The sequence below is a fragment of the Lagopus muta genome, chromosome 16 (genome assembly GCF_023343835.1).
Source record: "Lagopus muta isolate bLagMut1 chromosome 16, bLagMut1 primary, whole genome shotgun sequence".
Taxonomy (NCBI): Eukaryota; Metazoa; Chordata; class Aves; order Galliformes; family Phasianidae; genus Lagopus; species Lagopus muta.
The window spans coordinates 2,432,867-2,455,617 of record NC_064448.1 but is presented as its reverse complement, the minus strand read 5'-3'; the positions used below and the strand labels follow the sequence as shown (position 1 = coordinate 2,455,617).

At 53.2% G+C, this 22,751-nt stretch overlaps 1 protein-coding gene across 2 annotated transcripts in view; it reads left to right on the top strand.

The window, feature by feature from the left end:
- The first annotated feature begins 7,070 nt into the window (after window positions 1-7,070).
- Window positions 7,071-22,751, top strand: part of PMEPA1 (prostate transmembrane protein, androgen induced 1) — a 33,856-nt gene continuing 18,175 nt past the window's right edge. For both annotated transcript variants that reach the window (XM_048962874.1, XM_048962873.1), the window contains exon 1: window positions 7,071-7,527. In XM_048962874.1, the coding sequence (XP_048818831.1) occupies window positions 7,425-7,527 (103 nt within the window). In that variant the 5' untranslated portion in view covers window positions 7,071-7,424. The remainder of the gene's footprint in view (window positions 7,528-22,751) is intronic.

The window sequence follows — 22,751 nt, the reverse complement described above, 5'->3', positions numbered from 1 at the left end:
GGGGAGTAGAAAAAAAGCGGCCAGCCAAGAAATTGCTTTTTGTAGGAACGTTCTGTCTCTTTTTCTTCCTTTTTTTTTTTCCCCCTATGTAACACATACTGCAGTATGAAAGACCTGGAGCAGGGGGGGACCAAGCAACCGTTAGGGTGTGTTTGATGCTGAATGCAGCTCCTCTTTCCAGTGGGGAATACAAGGAATAAAAAGGAGAGGAAGGCGAGCAGGTATGCAGAAGATGGCATTTAATAAAGAGGCCTCACTGTAATGCTGTTATGGGAGAGCCCTGCTGACTTTCCTGCAGGTTCAGTGTTTTAAGGAACTGCAGCGTCAGGCTCTCAGGAAATGAATGCACGCATCAGAAAATCAGCAGCTCAGCACGCAGCCAGGTGCAATGCCAGGTGCACAGAGGACAGCTGGTGTACACCTCCTGTCCTCCCCTCCTGCAGCCAGCCCACAGAGCACAAGGACTGCTTAGGGCACAGCAGGGACTGCCCTGTCTGTAGAACAAAGCGTGTCTGGCCGTCACTTCTCCACACCTGCACGTTGGGCTGCTCTACGTGTATCTCCAGGGCTCAGCACTTTCAGACGCCTGTGAGGGCAGGGTGAGGTGGTTTTCTTGTTGAAATAGACTCCTGTCTCAGCTGGTGGTGATGTTTCCCATGAGGAACTCGGTGCTCTTGGAGCCAGGAGTGTGCAGTGTCCACAATGCAGGATGTCAGGGCAGTGTAGGCAGCGGCTGTAATATCTCCTAAGAGAACATCTGTTGGACTGACATCTGTGTGCTGGCACCCAAAGCGACGTGGTTGGGGAGTGCTGCTCTTGGCCTGCTGCGCCTGCTGTGCTGGTAGCAGCTCCTGTGCTCTCATAGCTTTTCCTCTCAGGGACCAGCTGAGATGCTGCAGCTGCAGGGGTGATGGTTTGAGCTCTTTGGTGGCACTTGTCACTTCTTGAGCATTTTGGGCTTGAGCTTGTGGAGTGGTGCGAAACAAAAACACACCAGTAAGGAAGTGTGAGGAAAAGTCCCAGGATCCAAATAAAGGTTTTGCCGTTGAGGATGGGTTACAGCTTCAGAAATGCTTTGCACCTCACACTTCTACACTGGGACCAGCTGCGGTGGGTCACTGCTTCACACAGCATCTGAGGCTGGAGCTGACACCAAAAGCATTGGGTGGAAACTTGCTTATGTCTAGATGGTTTGCAGCAGGCAGAGCTCTAAAAAGAATAGCAAATTGCATATTCATAATGGCACACACAGTGCTTGAGAGAAACCCTTAATTTCTGCTGTGGAGGATCCGGAAATTCACCTCTGGCCATGCTCAGCGTGGATCAAGAAGAATTCTGAGTCCTTCCTCTGAGAAAAGCCCACTACTTTCTTCACTTTGAGCACATTATTTTATTTTTTAAACAAAAGAACACGACACAGCTCTATATCCCAGCTGGAAGCAATGTGATTTGTCATGAATACTAATACGCATTTGACAGTATCCTATAAATTCAACACATTTTGAAGAGCGTTAACAAGACTCGTAGGAATCATACGTAAGAAATTCTTCCCCCACTTCTGTTCAATTAAATGAGAAGGAAGCAATCAAGAGTTGGCATTTGTACCCGAAACAAACACGGCTTGGGTCATGGCAAGACTTCTGCACACCGTGCCAGGCCTGGGTCTACAGCACGTTCATTGATTTTTGTCTCCACGAATCACCCTTAAGCTATAGGCAACAAAAGCTGAAGCTATGCAGATCTGATTTCTAGTTCATTTGTTGTTCATTAGAAAGATTTTCTCTCTTATTTGCTGCACCCCTGCTGCTGCGTGTTCATTAGGAGAATGGAATGTATTCCAAATATTTCTCGGCTCTGGCAGGGCAGATGGTGGAAAGTAATTTTCCAACCTCTTCTGGAACAAGGGGGGAAAAACCCTCTCAAATCACCCCAAGTCACCCCGACCCACTGAGGAAGGGGTGTTTCTGAGTGCCGATGTGCCGTATGCTTTCTTTGCCTGTACAGTGCTGCGTGTCAGAGCGGTGGGAAGTGGGCATGAATTGGAGTGTATCACGTTCCGTGTGGGATGGGATGCTAGCAAAGCTTGTTTTTTTTCACAGAAAACTGCGTTTGTGAGGAGCACACAACAGTACACAGTGCCCTGAGGGATGTGCACAGAGCAGTGAGAAACACTCATTGCCCTGAATCCCCCCGCAGGGAGTTTGCAAAGCCAGCCCCGCCGGGCACAGGGTTAGCTGGAAGTGCCCCAGACACTGGCCCAGACACGCTCTCCCTGTCCCCTGCCCTCTGCCACCGCTCACACAATGGTGGAGGAAGCCACCCGGGCAGCATTTCCCTTCTGCTCCTTGGAGAATCGGGGCAGCACACAAGCTGGGGACGGATTTAGCTCCTGGATGCAGATGAAACGTCTCTGTGCCGACTGCTCCTTCCCTGTGCTCAGTGCTCAGCCCCTCATCACAGCAGTGGAACTGCACACAAGGGAGCAGAGCGCAGTCAGCGCGGCAGGCAGAGCACAGTGCGGGGAAACAAAGAGCAGGGCTGTGTTTGCTGCCTTCTTGGTGGCATTCACTTCTGCTCAGAGCCGGCTTCCTCTTGTCAGGAGCCTCTTGACCTGCAGATCCCTCTCCTCAGCAGCCCTGCTGCCCTGTGCCAGGATCCGGCTGCCTCTTCAGATCAAACCAGCAAAATGCATTAAGCACAAAGAGCCCGAGCTCTTGTGTGCTTCGAGGCTTTCAGCTCCCTGGCGGTTGTCCCTGGGGCTCACATTTGAGGGGAACGGCGAGGCTCCCTACAAACACATCAGGAAGGGGGAAGGCTGCCAGGCCTGGCCCTGCTGCTCTGTCCCACAGCCCTTTGGGCGCAGTGTGCAAGCTGCTGGTCGGCTTTGGCACAGCAGACAGCAGGCTGCAGAGCTCCCGGCCTGCGCTCAGCTGTCGGTGCCCTGCTTTGCCCTGCACTGCCGGCCCAGCTAGAAGTGGGGCTGTGGGCCACGCTGGGACACAGCAGTGCTGCAGTCCAGCAGTGCCCTGAGCTCTGACAGCCAGCGGGTGGCATTTGGGACCAATGGCTGTCACCGGCTCAGCGAGAGTCCTGCTCGCTTGTTTTTACCCAGCTGTGGAAGTGGATGCAATTCCCCATTATTATGCTCTGGAGTCAAGTTTCCTATAGGTAACTTAGGGCGTAGCCTACGTATGTGTAAAATACTGCTATTGTGTTTTTAATTAAAATGCCTATGATAGTACCAAAAGGAGAGGAGGGAGCAAGGAAGGGAACCCAGATTAAGTTTTTTAATTGTTTTAATAGTGAGATTTAGTTCGGTGAGAACAGGGCACATTGGTTTCCTTGGAAACACTGGCGATGGATGAGCTGCATAAATCCAGCAGGAAAAGATTTGCAAAAGCAGAACCCTTTGGTTTAAAGTGAGATTAAAACTCTTTTCGTTCGGAAAATGAGATCCTCCTGCGGCCCCCGCAGCGCACCGGACCGGGCCGGCAGGGACCGCAGGAATGCCCGGTGCTGCGGGGGGGCTGCGGCCCACCTCGGGGCGGGGCGATAGGCGCTGCGGGGCTGACAGCTCTTCCCAAGGAAGGGGGAGCGCAGCCCGCAGGTAACGCCACGCGGAGGCTCGCACCGTCACGCAGGGGATGGATGGGGGTTTCGGCGCGTCAGGCAATCGCTGGGCTGAAGTCACTGCAGCAGCTGAGTAAATAGAGTTACGGAAAAGGCATTTATGGGAGCGTTCGCGTTCCAGGATCCTCCCCGTCTCCTCGTCCGCCCGTTTGTTTGTGTTCCCGTCGCTCTGGTGCTGAATCCCGAGCGAACGGGGCCGCGGTGCGGAGGGTGCCAGGGGCACGCGCGGCCGATCTGCCCACAGCGCACACGCCGCACAGCGGATCAGCCCCGCAGCGCAGCGCGGCTCGGCTCGGTGCGGCTCGGCTCAGCTCAGCTCGGCTCGGCTCGGCTCGGCCCCGCCCGCAGCCGCCGCCCCCCGCGGCGCTCCCCGCCGGCCCGGGCCCCTCCAGGCGGCGGTGCGGGAAGGCGCGAGCTGCGCCTTTGTCACGGCACCGGGTCAGCGCGCGGTCACGGCCCCGCCCCACGTGGACGGAAAGCCCACATGGCCGGGCGTGCCCCGCCTCCTTTCTCCCATTGGCTGTCTGGAGCCCGGCGGACGGGTTTCCCACTTTTGATTGGCTGAGGGCGCGCGTCGTTTACATGCGGAGGGCGGGGGAACGCCCGTCCGTGACATCGGGCGCCGTCTGGGGCCGCCCCCGAGGCGTCTGGGGACCTTAAAGGGGCCGCCGCACCGCCGCTGTGCGGTGCGTGATTCCGCCTCCCCGGGGCCGCGGTGCTCCCGGGAAGGTGCGAGGTTGCGGCGCGTCCGGGCGTTCTGAGACTCGTTCCCTAGCGCTGCTTTATTTTACATGCAGAATGCTGGGATACTCCGGGTTGGAAGGGTCCTGCAGGGGTCGTGAGGTCCTGGCCCCGCAGAAGTCTACCCGAAATTCCCTGCCTGGTTTTGCTGGTTTTGTTTTTCAGTGCAAGAAAATAAAACGCGTTCATCTGGGGAGCCGTGAGGGAGACTGGGGCTGGCACAGGGCACAGGGCTGTGCTCCCGTGGGCATTGCTGGGATGGAAGTGTGCTGTGCTGCTCTGCTGTATGGTGACAGTAACAGGCATGGAGCTATCGGGAGGATCCAGGGGTGCTGGGGAAAAGCTGTGCCAAGAGGGTGGTGGGCATGGCACAGTAACCCAGGGCTGTGGGCACGGCCCTGAGCTTCCAGAGCTCACAGTGTTGGGGTAGCACTCTTGGGCATAGGGTTTGGGTTATGGGTGGTGCTTTGTAGAAGCAGTTGGGCTCCGTGGGGCTCAGGACAGGAGCAGCAGAGCCACAATTCATTAGGAGAGACACGGTGGGCACTGTGGATCATTGGAGGTGAAATCTTGATTGTGGTGGTTCTCAACGCTTACTGCAGAGGATGAACTCTGAGAAGGAAAATGTGTCTGATGTTCCAGACAACAATGAGGGCTCATCTGCTGAGGAATTAATTCAGAGTGGCTGCAGGGCTTTAAATCATACGTGAGAATAATCTGTGCAAACTTGCAGAGGGAAGCAAGGGGCTGCCGGGCACCGTCCCTGCCCAGCACTGTTCTCCTCTGCACAGATCTCAGTATTGCTGCCTGCCAGGGAGAACACTGGGGTGCCTCGTCTTGAACAGTTTAAAAGCCTCAATGAAGTGGTTAGTCACCAGAAAGTGGGAACCGTGTCTGGGGTTGTTAGAAATAAGGTGCACTTGGAAATAAATATAGAGTTATTCACCATGGTAACTCTTGCCCTATTGCATTGGTGCGTGCCTATTTAACATGAGTCTGAAAAGTAATGCTGTGAGATATTCTGTCTCCTCAAATGGATAGCTGTGTGGTTAACAAACCTTTGGGGAGCTGTTTTTGTGTTTCTTTGGATCTCCTCAACCACTCTGCCAGGGTGGTTTGACTCTTAGGGTTACTTGTGTCTATTATGGTTATCAGTTATCAGTCTGTCCCTGGTGTAGCACTGCAATGATTACAGCGGGGTCACTGCAATCTGTAACACTGAAGTGCTGCCCTGACGAACTGAAAGCAAAGACTGAAGCATGATTGTGTGAGCAGTGACTGACTGCAGGCCTGGACACAGTGCCATTGGCCCCACAGATCAGAGAGCATCGCTGTGTGCTGTGCAGGTTGTCCAAGGAGCTCGAGCTCAGCCAGGATGGAGCACAGGTGTCAGAATGCAGAGATGCACTGGAGAAGCACCGCAGTGTGTGGTGCTGCCCTGAGCACCGTTGGGGGGGGGAGAAGGGGGAGGGGTGTTACTGCAGAGCATTCAGTTAGCTGATTTTACCAGCCCATCTGGGATGACTTTAATTATTTGTTCTTAAATCACGGTGGAAAAATGCTGATAGTTGTAAAGCCACGAGTGGTTCAGATGCAGTTGGGATAGCGGGGCGTTTGTAGGCCAGCGTCAACTTGCAGACCGTTCTGCTTTGTCTTCCGTGAGGTGAGGGCGATGTGCGGACTTGCAGCAGCCTGTGTCTGCAACCGGAGCCTTCCTCCCATGCAGCCTTCCTCCTGCGGAGCCCTGCAAGCTGTGGGGCTGCATGGCCTGCATTTCTGGGCAGGAGGCTGGCACTGCAGGGCTGCCACCATGCTGTAACCATGCCCTGACCACGGGTGCTGCCAGCTGCTGGCAGAGGCTGAGCTCACAGCCACCTTTTGGGGCCACCAGGTGAGGCTCACTGGGATCAGGTCTCTAATATTCAGCCGCCAAAGGCTTTAAATACACAAAGCCGTGTCTCTGGCGGAGCAGTGATGGCAGTGGGCCCACACACACCAGGAGCTGAGCAGTGCAGCTCCCTCCAAGCACGGCGTCCCACTCCTCCCCAGGATGGTGACTGCAGGGTGGCACAGAGGGGCAGCTCAGTTTGGCAGCCCCCAGCTGTGTCCTTCAGGTAGCTTTGCGGTGCTGGACCGGGCACGAGGCATTGCGAAGTGCAGGCACATCGTTACCGAGGGTTTGTAAACCACCACGGAAAAATCGGCCTCTGCACTGTGCACAGCGCCGGGCTGCGGGACTGCGGGCTCCCAGAGGCGCTCTGCCCCCCCGCCCGGCCCGTGGCTGCGCCCCACTCGGGTCCCTTTCCAAGCTAAGAAGTCTGTGCTGACCCCCGGCACGTGGAGCCCCACGGAGGGGATGGAGTATTTTCCTTTCTCCTTTCTAAAAGCGAACGGGGCTGCTCCATTTTCAAGCGATCTTTTTTGCGGGCGAGGCGCTCGGCCTGCCCCGTTCCCTTCCCTTCTGTTTCCCTTCGGACCGCGGCGCTCGGGGCCTCCGCCCCCCCCGGCCCCGCTCCGCACCGCGGGGCGCCCCCCCGTTTCGCACCCCCCCTTCGCGCCCCCCCCGCGGCGGCGGCGCGAGGACGCGGGGCAGTCCCCGTCTGGCGCTGACGTCACGGGGCCCGCCCGCGGCTGGCGGCGGCGCGCGGCCGCGTCCCCGTGGCCGTGAATGAGCGCGGGGGGCGGGAGCGGAGCGGGGAGCGGGGAGCGGGCGGGCCGCGCTCCCGCCGCGCCGCGCCGCTCCGCCGCGCCCCACAAAAGTGAGGGGCTGCCGCGGCCGGGCCCAGCACAGCGCTGCCCGGGCCGGAGGGGGCGCGGAGCCGAGCCGTGCCGGGCAGAGCCGCTGCGGGGGGCGCTGCGCTGCGCCGCGGTTGTGATTTCCAATTTTTAATCGCAGCTGCATTTCCCTCCCCCCGCCCCCCCGCGCCGAGGAGGAGCCCCGGCTTTATGTGGTGCTGCCCGGGGAGCGCTCGGCGGCCCTGAAGTGCTTTGTGTCGCCGTCGCCTTCTTCTTTTTTTTTTTCTTTTTTTTTCTTTTCTTTTTTTTTTTTTTAAATGTATAACTTAATGGGTCTGAACAGCACGGCCGTCGCTATTCAGCCCAATGTGTCCTGCACATGCAACTGCAAAAGGTCTTTGTTCCAGAGCATGGAGATCAGTAAGTACCGACCTGCGGCCCTCCGGGGCTGGGCGTGCGGTGCTGGGCGTGCTGCGCTGGGTGTGCAGATGGCAGCGGGCGGTGGGAGCGGGGCTGGGGAAGTTGCCGTGGCTGTGGCCGCGCTGCGCTCCCCACGCACGGCGGCGGCACGGCGGGGCCGCGGCTGAAGGTGCCGCTCCGCTCCGCCGCCCCCGCGCGGTGCCCGCGACCCCTCGCGGGTCTCCCCCGGCCCCACGGGGTCCCCCCCTCTGTCTCGGCGCGGATAGGAGCCCCCCCACCCCACCCCCATCTCCAGGTGTCGGCGTAGTTGTGCTTTTTTTTGGTGGTTTTTTTTTTCCCCCGTCTCTTCTGGGGGCTGTTCGGCTTTGGTAATGAATATTTTTCAACCCGCGCAGAGTAGGAAAGGACGGCGCCTGACCCGATAGCACCGCCGTTCTGTTACTCTTTGCCTTTTGGAGATGGACTGCGCAGAGATGGAGCGCAGGATGGCACTGCCGAGGACAGAGGCGCGGTGGCTGCTCTGGGACTGAAAACCGAAGGGCTTTTCTGTGCAGGGAAAGATCTTGGGGCCAGGCGGGCTGTCAGCGCGGTGCTCGAGAACTTAAGCCCGCTGAGGCTGAATGGTCCAAAAGCTGGGGAAGGCTGTACGTATGCTCCCAGCAGGACGTGGGTTCTCTCAGTGCCGGCTGCGGGGCCGTGGCACCGGGCGCTGCTGCGGTCCGTGCCGTTCCCGCAGTGGGTCCGTGAGCATTGGCCGCTCGCAACCCGGTGCCGGGCAGCCTCCGCCGCCTCCGGTTCCGCCGCTGTTCGGTTCAGGTGTCCGCGTCCTGCGGGAGAGCTGGGGGCGGTTCTACGCCGGGTGCTAAAATGGATTCACTCTGAATTTTAGCATAAAACATTCCCTTTGTACTGCGTGCGTTTAATCTTGATTTAATCTCATTCGTGTTCAGACAAAACTAAGCTGGATTTGCCTGATTTTATTAACACTGCCGGTACTGAATAGACCATTCTTCTCCCCTGACTCCAGCGGCCGGGCGGGATGTGCATACCAATAGCGGCGGGTACATAATGAGGACCGTTCCGTGGGTGCCGGCAGCAGCGCTGCGGGGCTGAGGCTGCAGCCGGTGTCCGGCTGGGCTGGTGGCAGCGCTGGGAGCTCACACGGGCAGTGTCTGCTGGAGATAGAGCTGCTCTCCCACTCTGTTGCTGTGAGGTTTTGTTGCAACCACCCCAGCTTTGAATTTCATACTTCTTAGAGATAGCATCTTGGGTTTTGTTTCTGCATTTTCTGACATGGGCTCAGTGGGATGCAGTGCCCGCAGTCCCGAGGGCTGTCCCTGCAGTGCTGCCCACGCTGTGCTCAACCCCAGAGCTGGGCTGTGTGGCCGGGCTGCAGGGCTGCTCGCCTCTCTGTTCCTTCCCGGGCTTCCCCTTTGCCACCGATGACATTTATCTCTATGCTGCCGCTCACCACAGTGGCAGCCGTGGGCTGTGGTGGTCCTGCAGGAGCTGTTACCTGATAGTCCAGCTCTGAAGGGGAGGGAAGAGCTGAGCCCCATCCATCCTCATAGAAAGTCATATTATGGCTTTTTCCTCCTCCAGTCGCTTCTTTGTGCTTATTCTTTTAATACAGCTCTCAGGGGACCTCTGGGCAGCTCCCATCAGATGCTATCTCAGTTCCCAGCCAAAAGTTCCCAGGCAGGAACGCTTTGAGATAGTGGCAGAGCTGTAAGCTAATTTAGGTCTCTCGTTAGGTTAGCCCTGTATCTGAGCCCCCAGACTGTTTCTTCACTGGTTCTCCCTGAGCAGCGAGCAGCAGCTGTGCTCTGTGCAGCTCCTGGATGAGGGGTTTGGGAAGGAGAGGCTGAGCCTACTAGTTGTGCTGGGCAGCACTGGGTGCAGCAAAATGAATTGCCTCTGCAGAGTGACAGAGGTCAGGGCTGAGCCTGGTGTCAGATGGGTCCGTAAAGAACTCATTGTGAAGTGAGTGACAGACTGAGGTGTGTGTCTGGGAGCTCATCGCTCCGGGGGGGGGATGTTGCAGCATCCCAGCATCTCCACTAGGAACTCATCTGTGCCAGGGCTGCATCAGACCCCATGGGATGATCTCAAAGGGGTTCAGCTGCCAAGGGAGATGGGGTGCCGAGGAGGTGCTTGGTGCAGGAATGGGGGCAGCTTCAGGTGTGGGTGTGCAAGGGTTGTGCTGGGTTTGTGCTCGTGCTGGGGGTGCTGGGGGTGACACTGGTGAGAGCTCTGCCTGGAGTGGGGGCTTTGAGGTTTTCACATTCCTGGGTTTAGTATCAAACAGTGCTGATGTCTCCACTGAGGATCACGTCTCCTGACCACTTCAGACTGCGTTTTGGCAGCAATGTCTCTGTCCTGACACAGCGCTCAGGGCAGAGTGTATAACACTTTCGTTTCCTCCCTCATCTGTGAGGTTTCCTGTAGGAGGCTGTAGGAAGGCTGAGCTGCCGCCAGTGCCTTAGCAAGCTGTAGAGCGTTCTCTAAGTGTGCTCCGGTTGTGGTTCTCAGTTTGGCTGCAGCCAAAACCAGGAGAATGCCATGTGTCCCTGCAGGCTGTGCTGCTCTGTGTGCAGGTCAGCATCCCCAGGGGTGCCCAGAAGGAGCAGGGCAGGGGCAGGTGGTGGCCTGGGGGCTGGCCGTGCTCCAGTCCTGCAGCACTGGGGTCATAAAGCCAGACTTGATTTGGTGCCCTTGAGCAGTGATGTAATCCTGCTGCTATAATCAGGGCTGAATGGAAAAATGAAAAGATGTAGTGGGAGGAGAAAGATCCGGCTTTTTTTTTTTTCTTCTGGGCGAACACCTGGGTGACATTGCAGCAGGACCCTACTGCACACACAGCAGCGGTGCCCAGGACCACGCACAGCACAGGGATGTGGCATGGCTGGGGCTGCCCCAGCAGGAGGTGCAGAGCAGGGCATGGGGACTGCGGGATGTGTGATGGGCAGCACATTGCCCAGCCCTCGTTTCACCTGGCGCCGTTTGCAGGTGCTGACTGACAGTGATGACACCGCAGTGTGTGACACACAGCACCCACACTGCGTCCCTCAGAGCCAGGAGCTGCGGGGGGTCTGAGACACCTCGAGATGCTCAGGGTGTGAATGAGCTGCTCGCTTTGCAGGTGGAGAGGAGCGCCTATGGAGAAGTGCTCTCTCTCCTTATTGGTTTTTATTTGCTGTTGCTCACCTAGCGTGCTAACACTTCTAGCTTTCCAGCACTGAGAGTCAGTGGCAAGTTAAATCCAACTTGAGAATGAGTTTGTAAACCTAAATTAGAAATGGGTATACATGAGGAGACCTTTTCAAGGGAAGTACCAAAATACGTGGTGTCACTAATGGGCATAATTACAGCCCAGCTGCTTTCCTGAGTAACTCGCTGTGCCGTCATCCCTGCTGGTCTTGTTTCAGGTAGTGGCATCTGGCAGAATTTGGTAACCCTCATGAGCTAAAAAAGGTCATTTATTTGCAATGGCTTTTCGTTGACAAACTGGCTCACACCTCGCTCAATGCCTGCAGGGAGATCCGTTCTGTTTGGTCACTGCAGCCCTTGGTGCTGACAGGGGGCACCTGCTGGTGGTGCAGCTCTGCCTGCAGGAGGGATGTGCAGGGCTACAGCTGGGGAGAAACTTTGTTCATGCCACCAGCACACTGCCAGGAAGCCATAAAGCAAAGGAATCATTAACGTCAGTGGGGATGCTGCATGCAGCGCTCGTCCCGTCTGTGTGGCTGAATTACCATGGGATCATTTTGTAATTATTTGAGGAGGAAATGCTGGAGATGAGCTGCAGCACTGGGGTGGCATCTGTGTGTGCACACAGGCGTGAACCCGTTTGTGAAAGTTAATTGATGGAGCAGTACAACAAAATTGTATGAAATGGTCTTGGGAGAGAAGGGGTTGGTAGCTGGAGAAAGGAGTTGTGACTTGTTGTGCATTTTTTTTAGAGCAGATAAATTTCAGCTGCAGTTCTTCGTCCAAACCGGAGGATTTGGGGAACTCTTGAGAGTAAAGAGAGCTCTGATGATTTGGCCAGGAATGCGGCTTCCAAGGCGGCACTTTGATCTGCATTTTAAATGCTTCTTTGTAATGGCAGTTTCACAATTTCTTTTCTCATTTTAAGTCAGTTTTGCAGAGGTATGCTGTGGGAGAAAACAGTATGAGCACACATGATTCCTGTCTGCTTTGCAGCCAGCTAGAACTTGTACTTCATCCCAGATCTGTTGGCTACTATGGCACATTCATGATTACGCCAGAAAGGAAATTAGTAGAGATGTTAAATATTATCAAAGCTTTGGGAATCTTCTGAAATATCTCCAGTGTGAAAACTAAACTTGCATTAGCATTTCTGCTGCAATGTGGCGTGCAGCACTGAGCAGAGCACCCACCCAGCATCGCAGGTTCCTGATTTGTTGTTTGGTTTTTTTTTTAACACCTGACAATTGATGTTTCCATGTAGCACATGCAGCCTGGTGATCTCCTGCTGCACTCCAGGCCCTGAGTGTACTGAGCCAGAAGCTTTCTGAAGACAGCCTGCTGCTTTAGTGGTGCTGGTGGGGACCTTTTTCTTCCCTTTTCATCTACAGCACGTTCTCAGATAAACTCTGTCTATCCCTATAAAGAGGGCTTGTTGCATTAATTTCTGTGGTAGGGATGGAGTAAGGGGGGATAGGAATTGAGAACATTCATTAAAGCTTTTGTTTAAATCTTCTGTAGCATCATTCCTTCTTGCAGACAGCTTGGGGAATCAGTGGCCTTATAGGTGAAGGACAAATAGACACATGTTCCCCAGGGGGTGCAGAGCTTCGTAGTCGCTCTTGTGGTGCTGGCTTTGGCCTCTCCTGAGCTCTGACTCTGAAATGTGTGAGGCCAGCAGCAAACTGCAGACCAAGCTCAGCTGGTGTGCAGAAAGGCTGCGCCACTCACCTGCAAGCAGTCAGCCCCCATGGATGGGCCTCAGAGGGCAAAAGGTACAGCAGTGCCTGAGACAAATGGTAGCATAGACACATCTGCTGCATCCTGGTCCAAAATGTCAGCGACCTTCTGCTGGATGTCATCCTCATCATTCTGCATCCTTTTCTGGGGCAAGATGCTGATGGGCTGGGTGCAAGGCAGCGTGGCTGTGTGGTCTGCAGGTGCAGCTGTGACACTCGATGCCCTGGTGCTTATTGTGGGGGTCAGGCAGGCACCATGTCCCACATCACCCATGGATCCTTATAACTAAACACAGCTCCTGGAGCATGTCAAGGAGGATAACGTTGTTAAGATTATAATTGATAGAGTGTCACCTGCTTCCTGCAAGTAGGCTGACTTCAGATTTCCAGCTGGTGCAGGACTGGACTCACGCTGCATGCAGAGCAGGGCGTTGTGTCTGCGGTGTGTGTTGGTGTTGTCACAGGCAGTGCATTACATAAAGCTATCTTGCACGTCTTCAGAAACTTGCCTCACAAGTTGTCAGTGTTGGTGGATGTCCACAGTCCTTCCAAGTGGTTCACACATTTATGTTCAGTGTATTCAGTCTCGCACATATCTTTAATGGAGTACTTCTGACTGGCTGATCTTTTACTTGCAGTATATACCCAAGAATGTGCATTTAGAAATGCGAGTGTTTCTGCACATGTCAGCTCTGTGATCCATTCCCGAGGCCCTGCTCTTGCACACGGGGATGAGGAGCTGTGCATGCAGTGTTCTGCTGGCAAGAGGCACGGGCACTTCAGCAGGTGCAACAGGATTTCTCACATTTGCCAACTTGGCCCAAGCAACCCAGTGAAACACGGCTTAGCCTTGGAGAATGAGAGCTGCTTAACCCCCAGGCTTGGAAGATAGTGGCAATGAAAAGAGGCCCTTGCACAGGAATCAATACAACTTTTCAAGAATTACATGCAGGACATGGTTTGGGGATTTTTTTTCCCTCCCTTCATTCTGCCCGATGTGTTAAGTAGCTGGTTTGTTACTGGAACCCCCTACAAATGATTGTCAGTAATAATTCTGCAAAACTATGAATCAACTCTGCATGACTTTGTGCAAATAGACTGAGTAATTTCTTTGTTCTTTTCTTCTTACTTTGTAATTGGAGTCTGTAAAAGCCCAAAGGTTTGGTCTTGTGGAAAGCATGATTCATTTATTGGTGTCTGTGCCGACTAGTTATCTTTCAGTAATTCCAGAGTGCTGCTGCAAGCCAAGAGTGATTCATACATGGCTAAGTGCACAAACAAATGGGGTCATGGCCATCTGCAGAAACTTTTCTAATCTATTTATGGTATCGGAGAAAGAAGTGGGTGTATTAAGAATGATGGAATAGGTGTCAATTACATTAGTGAGTATAACCAGTTAAGTAACACTAACCATTACTCAAAAACCACATCTGCGCATTGCTAAGGATTGCTGCAGTAGGTCCTGTTTAAATGCTTACATAGGTCTGATATAAGAAATAAATTGTCTGGCTTGTCTCCTAAGGAACTCCCCTTCATAACTGCTTTGGTATTCCCCCATAACTTCCTTGAGATGCAGATGTGAACATGCATGGTGTGTGTTCATAGTGACAAAGTCCTGGTCTTTGCTATGGCAGACCTCACTCTGTATCTTTTACATGCAGATTTTGGCTTAATATATAATTAACTTGCTAATTGCTTAACTTGTTAATGAGTGATAGCATTTCTTGTTTGCACGTCATGCTAAATGGTTATGTGACATCTTAGTAGAGATGGTGGTGCTCAGGTGAGTTGGTTTTCCTGCCAAATGTGTCTGAAGAAGTGCTCTAAAACCCAAGGGAGAAAGAGACTGGCATCATACGAAGCAGCTTTCTTCTATCTCTGTCCCATTTCACTCTCTGTGAGCATTAATTTTCCCCCTGGTAACTGATATCAAAAGCAGTTCTGGCTGCATCTGCTTCAGAATCACACTTGGGGTTTTCGTGGGTTGAGCAGTGCACTGGCTTACTGGTAGGGAGCTGGGGAAGGCACTCGGGTGTGAGCTGGGTGTGAGCAGGAGGCAGTTGGGCTTTATAGCCACAGAAAGCAGCCGGGCCAGAAATGCACATTTGGCAATGTGTCTTTGTTGTCCTTTGGCTGAAGCCTTGAAGGCCATGACTGTCCTGCTGTATACACTCTGAGGGAGCCAGGCCTGGCCCAACGCCTGTTGTGCTTCACAGGGAAGTGACCCAGACTGCCGAAAGCCTCTCCTGCTGTCTGCACAGCTTGCTGCCTCTGCCCTCACTGTAAGTCAACACGTTGCACAAGCAGCATGCTGGATTTACCTGCAGGGCAGGTGGGGAGGGAGCCAAGCTGTTTGGGTGAGTTCCCGAAGGATGTCTGAGTGCAGAGTGCTGAGATGAGCGCTGCCAGGCTCCGATTCCCACCTCTGTCTGCCTCTAGCCATGCTGGGGATGAGTCCAGGCTCTGCTCTGTGTGGATGGGGCTGGGAGATCCTCCCTGCAGCGCTCCTGGGTGGTGCTGGGGTTGTTAGGGTTATAGTTGGTGATAACCAGGCGCAGGGCTGGGCTTGGTGCTGTCAGTGTTCCCAGGTGTCCTGGGCGTCCCTGCAGTGGGATGCTGTCCTGGAGCAGCTCCTGCCCTGCCTGTGTTTCTGCCTTCTTCCCACCCCAGCAAGAGTGTGGTCTTCTGGCTTCTGTGACTCGGTCTCACACACGGGTTAGGCTCTTGAGTACCTTGACCTTAACACAATTTAGAGGCTCAGGTTTGCAGTATAACACACAGAAATCTCACTCTGGGGCTCTTTTCTTCAGCCTCTGCGGTGGGAGCTGCCATGTGGAAGGGCTCAGCGTGAGGCCGGGTCTGCAGTGCATGCCCATGTGTGGGGCATCCCGTGGGATGCATGCCGTTTGCTCTGCTCATGGCTCCTAATCCTCATATTTCATGGGTTTTCTCGATAAATACTGCTAAGCATCCACTGACTTGCCGTCCAGGCTGAACTGTAAGGAATCATAAACAAAATGGGCAGCCTCCATTTGATAATTCACTACGTGCTTTTTATGAGTGCAGCTTTAAATACGTTTATATGTGTGCATTTATACACACATATATATGCATGTTTGTATATATATATGCCTGTGTGTATAAAGATGGAAGCATTTAATTAATTTAGGTGCAGAAAGAGGCCCTCCCAGGTGAGGGAATCATGGCAGGGTGGGCTCAGGCTGAAGGTGCGTCCTGCTGTGCAGCACAGTGCCTCAAGTGGGTTCATAGCCCCGTGCAGATGTTCAGGAATTTCTCTTTTGTCATGGCCGTGGGGTTCTGCTGCTCTTCAGACCATAAGTGCACTCCAGGCTCAGCGGGTTTGTGGCTCGGGAGATGCTTTTCATCCCCCCTGGTCCCTGCTCAGGAGGGATCACACCGCCTCTCTCAGCCATGTGTCCTCCTTGGTTCTGCTTCCACAGATTTGCAGATCCGTGTTAAGGCTTTATTAAATTAAGCAGAACGACCTTTTAAAATTTGCATTTCAAGTGGAAGAATTGCTTTATGTAATGCAGGGCTATGCAAGGAGACCTAAATACGAGCTTTAATTGGCTGCTACAAAAATAGGTGTAATTTTTTGCACAGTGATTTTACGGCTCCTGAGTTCAGTGTCCTGACGAAATCCTGCAACCAGTCCACTCATTGCCCTGGAGATGGGGGCATGGAGGGCTGAGGAGCCCAAGGAACTGGACCACGAACAGCCTTGCTCCTGTTTGCACAGCCAGACATACCCAGCAGTTCCTGCAGCTCTGTACGGTTGGAAAGGCGGTGGAGGACCGGCTGCACCTCCCCTGTGTGTGCCCGCCAGCTCACCCTGCAGCACCGAGCTGCCTGGCACAGCCCTGCCGGGTCACAGGGCGGCTTTATTGGGGCTGTAACTGCCAGCAGGTGAGAAACATGCAGCTCCTGCAGCTGTGCCTGCCAGACGGTGCGTGTGCCAAGAGCCGCCGCTTTGTTTTCCAGCCTGATCGATGCGGTTACGTCGGTAATTCAATGGCTGTAGGCACTTCTGTGGGCTGGGAGGTTGCTGTGTGGGCCCTGGGCTCAGGGCGGGCTGTCACCGGGGGCCTGAGGAAGTGAAGGGTGTCGTGTTTTGACCCTGCATCCTTACAGTAATCCAGATAGGCTTTCCTGTTTCTATATTTAAAGCCTTTCCGTTCTTCTGTTGGGAGAGACGGAGCATTGGCTCTCTTGGGTAACATCTGACCCTTCCTCTTCGGGACAACTGGTCCCCAGGTGGGGTTTCTCCACAGGAAGCAAGGCTCCTCTGAACCTTCCTGCCACAAATTGAAGGAATTGTGGGGTTTTTGGTTTATCTTCATCCAGTTAGGATGAGAGCTGGTTATCCGAGCTTACTGAAGGTCCTGCAAGAATGAGCACTCGGTTTGTCTCAGCCAGCATATGGGAGGAAAGCTGGCACTCAGACGGGGTGGGAGAAGCTGAGATACGATTTGTTTCTTCTTTGAAATTATCCCCTTTTAATTGTCTAAACAGAGTTTCAAAGAAAATCTCTGCTTTTCTCTCCTTGCAGCATTATAATTTTATATAATCAGTTTTCTTTCTCAAAAAGAATAGGGTGTGATTTTTTTTTTATTTTTTTTTTCAGAGGCAGGGAAGGATAAGTTCCAGATGTTGCTGGTCTATCCTTTTTGCCTCTGTTTAACATTCAGTGCCTTTCTTGCATCGGCTGCAAGAAGTGGGGCTGATGTTTTCATTCTAAGGTAAATCATCCCCAGTCGGCCCCTCTGCTGAATGTATCTTGGCCAGGCACTGCCCAAAGTCTGCACCAGCTGCTCTGCACCCCCCCAGCAGGGCTGCCCGAAGTCCCCTTGTCAGCACAGCAGCTCCTGCACCCACAGCAGCTCCTCGGTGCCTCCTGTGCCTGGAGGATTGATTTGCCATACATCTGGAGTCGTTCCTCTAAATCAGCATGACTTGAAATCAGTGAGCTGACTGAGCCTGAGGAGCCGAAGCTAGTTAGCTGCTGTGGTAATTTACAGCTGCTCTCCACCCCTTCATCGGGGTGAAAAAGTTGCTTATCTCAGCACTGTGTGTGTGTGGAAAGTGACTTCTCCCAGCCCGATGCAGGAGGACTGGAGCAGTGCTGGAAGCCGTGGTGTGGCTGCGACTCCGGCAGCTTTGACTGTGGTGTGGGGTTAAAGGCAGCCGTATGGGGCAGCAGGACTCCTTGGAATCAGCCTGTGGCAGGTACTAATTAGTACTGATTAACCCTTATCAGTGACAGACAGTCCCTGTGGAACTCATAAAGGAGGCTGTGTGTGCAGGTGTTCCTGCATCCCCTGCAGGATGCCTTGCTGCCTGGTCAGCTTTTCTCGGTAGTCCAGGTTGTTTAGTCACCCCTTCCCAGGTACACTGGGGAAGTGCAGTGTTTCAGGAGTTGCCAGTATCTAATTGTGGAGGCTCCGTGTGTAAGGGGCTGACAAAATGGGGCCTCAAGACCTTCAGGACAGACAAAATGGGACCTCAGGACCTTTAGGATGGATAGAATGGGGCCTCAGAAGCCCTGCCGAGCCTGTGTGAAGTTACAGCTGTTTGCAAAACTGCCTTTGCTGTTTTAAGACATTATAACATCTATGGGTCTCTCTCTCTCTCTCAATATAGATCTGAGTTTATGAGAATACCTCACAAGTAAGGTGTCTTCGCTCAGGTGTGGTATCCGAAATGGCTAGAGGAGAACCAACTAGATAAAGTATTTACAAGTGATGAATAAATGCTTTTAATAAAGAGCTAATCAATTGTTACAGAGCCCGCAAAGTCAATAGGGCTTATGACCTTTGCTTGTAACCACACACGGATCTTTAACATGCTCATAATGCCTACAAATCATTCACTGGGCTTTTATCGAGCATTTATTAGTGTAAGTCATAACCAACCAACCAAACAAAATAATTATTTGAGTTGCTTTCTTTTGAGCCGGGTGACACAACTTGGTTGTACAGCAAAATAGCCTCTGCTTATGCAGAAAAGCTGCAAAACATGACCGTGAGGAGCGTTGTGGTGCAGGTGCCATGTGCGATGGGGAGCGATGGGCTCCTGCAGGGTGATGTGTGGGACAGCTGAAGTGTGGGGTTTGCTGTTGGAAAGCCAGTGTCACTCTGCTCTGAGCTGTGCTCTAGTGCTGTTGCTCTTGCAGATGTTCGCTATTGCTTGATGGTTGTGCAGCTTGCACCCGTTGCCTTGCCCAGTGATTTGGGGAAGCTTGCGCAAGGGTTTGTTCTGGCTGCAGCTTTTCCTGCTATCCCTGATTTCTCCTGTGCCACGTATATGGATCTGTGCCTCGAGGAGAAGAGGGAAAGATGGGTGGGATGTGGAACACGGTGCATGGCCTGAAATGGGTCAGCTTGTGGCCAGACCTGGTGACTGTATCTCCTTTGCTGGTTGAGACAGAGGCAGTCCTGTGGGACCCCACAGTAGGCAGCAACAGGGGCTGCAGCCATCCCTGCCAGGCTTCCCTCTTGTGCATTGCCTGTTGGAGGCTGGGGGCAGTCTGTCCCAGCTGCTGTGCGGCCCTCACCCAGTTCCCAGGAGTTGGATCATGCTGCATTTGCTTCCCCACTCCCCTGTGAAAACGCCTATAAGGCTTCGCCCTTTATTTCATTGTTGTCAGTTTGGGTATTTTGTTACATTAGTCTAAATTGGTTTGTTTCCATAGCTGCAAACTGCTGATAAAACCTCGCTGTAGGATCTGCCACTCTTCCCATGCACGGTACCAAAAATAATTCACACATGGTGTCAGGAGGTGCCCGGCTGCGGAGCAAGGGCTGAGGCTGCAGGGATGGCTGCCTCCATCCGGGGCTGCAGTCAGGGCACGGCACTGGGTGCTCCTGAGCCTCTGTCTGCTGAAGTGCTTCTTCCATCCTTGGTAACAGCATTTTCCTTCTGACAGGGATGGAGGAGGGCTTTTAGCAGGTCTCCTGTTTTCTCTTTATGCAGTTCTCCAACAGGAACTTGCCATTATCATTTATTTGGGGTATTTGCGTGTTGTGACGTCTCGCAAAGTATTTGCCTGCTCAGATGGAAGGTGTGGAATCCCCTGAGCTGTTGGCTCCTGCTGGGACATGCCCTGTGATTGCCACAGTCCCAGCCCTACTGCACAATGCTGTGAGCATCCCTTCTCCACCCCATCTGTCTTGGGATTCAGGCTGGGCTTTGGGCATTCTGTGCCTTCTGTTGGGAAGAGATTGGGGTGGGGACAGCCTGCTGGCTCCCCTGCACCACCGGGCAGGGATGTTGGTCTGGGGTGAGGATACCCCATAACTCAAGCTTGCAGGAATTTAACATCACCCAGGCATTTCCAGAAGGAAATGTGCTTCTGAAAGGCAGTCGGGATCGCCCCCGCTCCTCTTCTCCCAGGCACAGATGCTCAGCTGACACCAGCTAAATAAAAACCTTTTAGCCCCTGCCAGGAAGTCTAGAGCAAACTGCCAAAAAGCATCTAGGACCAAGACACAAAACCCAGTCGAGCCTGAGCAAAGCACTTAGAAATAACGGATGGTACTTCTGTCTCTTGAATTTTAGCACATGAGATGCTTCAGTGTCAGGGTTTTGTTAAAATAGAATAGTAGAACGTTGAAGGTTTTCAGCAGACACAAAGCAAAGCAAGTCCCCTCGCAGCACAGGAGAAGTGGTATCCCTTAGTTCTGCCTTCCTGATAGAAAGCATTTGTGATTTCCTTGTTGGCACTCCCCCAGCTCGAAATCAAAGCATAGTCTTGCTGAAGGAGAATGCTCTGTATGGCTTTTAGCCATGTCCGGAGGTGGGACCCGAGCCCTTGGTGTGTGCTTGTCCCGCCCTGTGGCTGCAACCTGGTGCTCCTGGTGCCCCATGGGGCAGGAGGGATGGTAGGTGGGATGTGCATGGTGGAGCCGGTGGCAAGGTTCTTGCTGTCCCTTTTTGCTCCTGGCAAGAGGACGTAACCAAAAATTGGCAGGTTCATACTTTTTATTGTTGAATTAAAATCTATCAAATACTTACAGAGAGCCGAAACCCTTATTAAGCAGTGCTGTTGGGGAGGTGACGTGCTCCTGGGTCTGGCGTGCTCCCACATCTCATGTTTGTGTGCAGTGTGTTGCGTGAAGGGTGAGCGTCTGGAGCTCAAACAAAGGTTCTAAATAGGACTAACACAGGCAGCCACATCTCGGTGAGTCTGGGGCTGAGGTGTGTCTGGCTCTTGCCAGCACAGATTGCAGAGCAGCTCCTGCCCAGCCCACAGCTGATCTGACAGCTGCAGCCGCAGCTCTGCTGGGCAGTGGGATTTGTGTGGAGCACAGCCGCGTCTGGCGGCACAGTGCTGTGCAGGGGGCAGGCAGGATCCTCTGAGACTGGAGCCTGAGAGTGGAGCGAGGGGACGGAATGAGGCCGTGGGGGCTGTGGGCATGGCTCCGGAGCAGTGGCACTGCTTTGTTCCTGCAGGGCTCAGTGTCCCCAGATCTTAGTGAGGGTCAACAATAATAATGATAAAATATGTGTGCATATATATGTATGGTGAGAGCAGGCTGACTTCTCATGGAAAAAGGCTTCCTGAAGGCCAGCCCTTGGCTGTAAGGCGCAGGGTATGCGTGTATGGCACCTGCAAAGGGCTGAGCAATGCATTTTATGGGGGGAAACGTGCTAAATGAACTTCTCCGAACAGGAGGAAGGCATCCAGCCCCATTCTTTAGTGCTCATTTTAGTAATTTCTTCCAGATAACCTACACATCTGTGTCGGTGCAATTAAAACAGAAATTCCGCCTAATGAACAGTTGTAGCCCTTGGGCTATTGCGGAATGAGCAAGTGAAGTTGGAAACGCTCTTATTAAAATAATAATTAAGAAACAAGGGTGGGGAGGCAGAGGGAGGTGCAGATGAGGTGCTGGTGGGATGCTGGAGGGCGAGGAGCTGCCGTGACCCCAGCGCTGAACTCACTGCACTCCTACCTGCCCCAGGTTGAGCCGTGCTGCTGTGCCGTAGGGGTGGCTGTGCCCTGGTGTGCCCTCCTCATGCTGCTTCTCAGCCCTCAGACCTGCAGCAAAGCCCAGAGATCTGCGCTGCCCTGCCTGCGTGGGGCTGCCTCCAGATTCCCTGCCAGAGCCCAGAGCTGCAGCATCAGTCTGTTGAGCCCTACTTTGCATTTATTTGTTGAGATCTTGGTTCTCCAGCGGCTGATGAAGCTCAGGAAGGGAGGAGTGTTTCGGTATTAGGCAGGGTTGTATCTGCTTCTGCTTTTTTCAGAGTACCATTGTTTGTCAGTAAGAAGTAAAAACGCCATGTGTGCCCATGGGTTGCTCTGATTTGTCCTTCTGTACTGTGGACAGGAGTGCCTGGGCTGAGTGGTCAGCGATGGCAACTGGTGCTTGGCTGTGTCAGGCAGCTTGCCCTCCTGCTTTCAAGTACATGGCAAAAAAACAATCCTTTCCATTGTTGTCCCTTCCAGTTTTCATAGTGTCTGTCCACAAAGCATTGCTTTATCACAATTAATGCTCCAAAGTTGTTTGAAAACTTAACACACTTGGGATGTAGAGATGTATGTGATATGCAGAGGTAGCAGTGTCTCAGAGTAGCAGAATAAAAAAAATAAGCAGCTGCCAGACAAATCCTGCTGGGATGATACATTGGGATGACTTTAGCGGGATTTATATCTACAGGCTGTGGGCATTTTGGTTGTTTAGTCTTTTTTTTTTTTTTTCCCTTTTTAAATGGTTGCGAACCAGGGTGATTGCTTATCATTTTCATTTGAACTCCATCTGACAAATCGTTTTAGATGGAGAAAGCAATACTGCATCTTTAAATGGCCACTCTGTCAGCGCATCTTGCAGGGCTTTAAATGCCCTTTGTTATCGCAGTCTAGACAGGACGCAGGCGGAATATTTGATATGTTATAAGGCAAAGATTTGACAAGGTTGAATTCATTCACCGGCTTATTTAAAACCGAATTTCAAAACGTTCTTCCTCACAAACATGTCTTTCTCCCCCTCTGTATTTTCTTTCAAAGTTGGTGCAGTACGTTTCAACTGTTTAGACTGAGCGAGGAGACATTAGCTTACTGCAGCCTGCAGTACTCTAATTGCCCTTTTTATGACTGTCTAGACATCATGCAGATGCATGTTTGTGGTGAGAAGACATTTCCCCCTCTGGTTATACGATAGTCTGAGCCCTTTGCATTGCCTGTCTCCTTACCCCTCTGTCCTGGAATGTGCCTTCCTCCCTCCATCCATGAAAAAACTGCTGTTCCCCCAT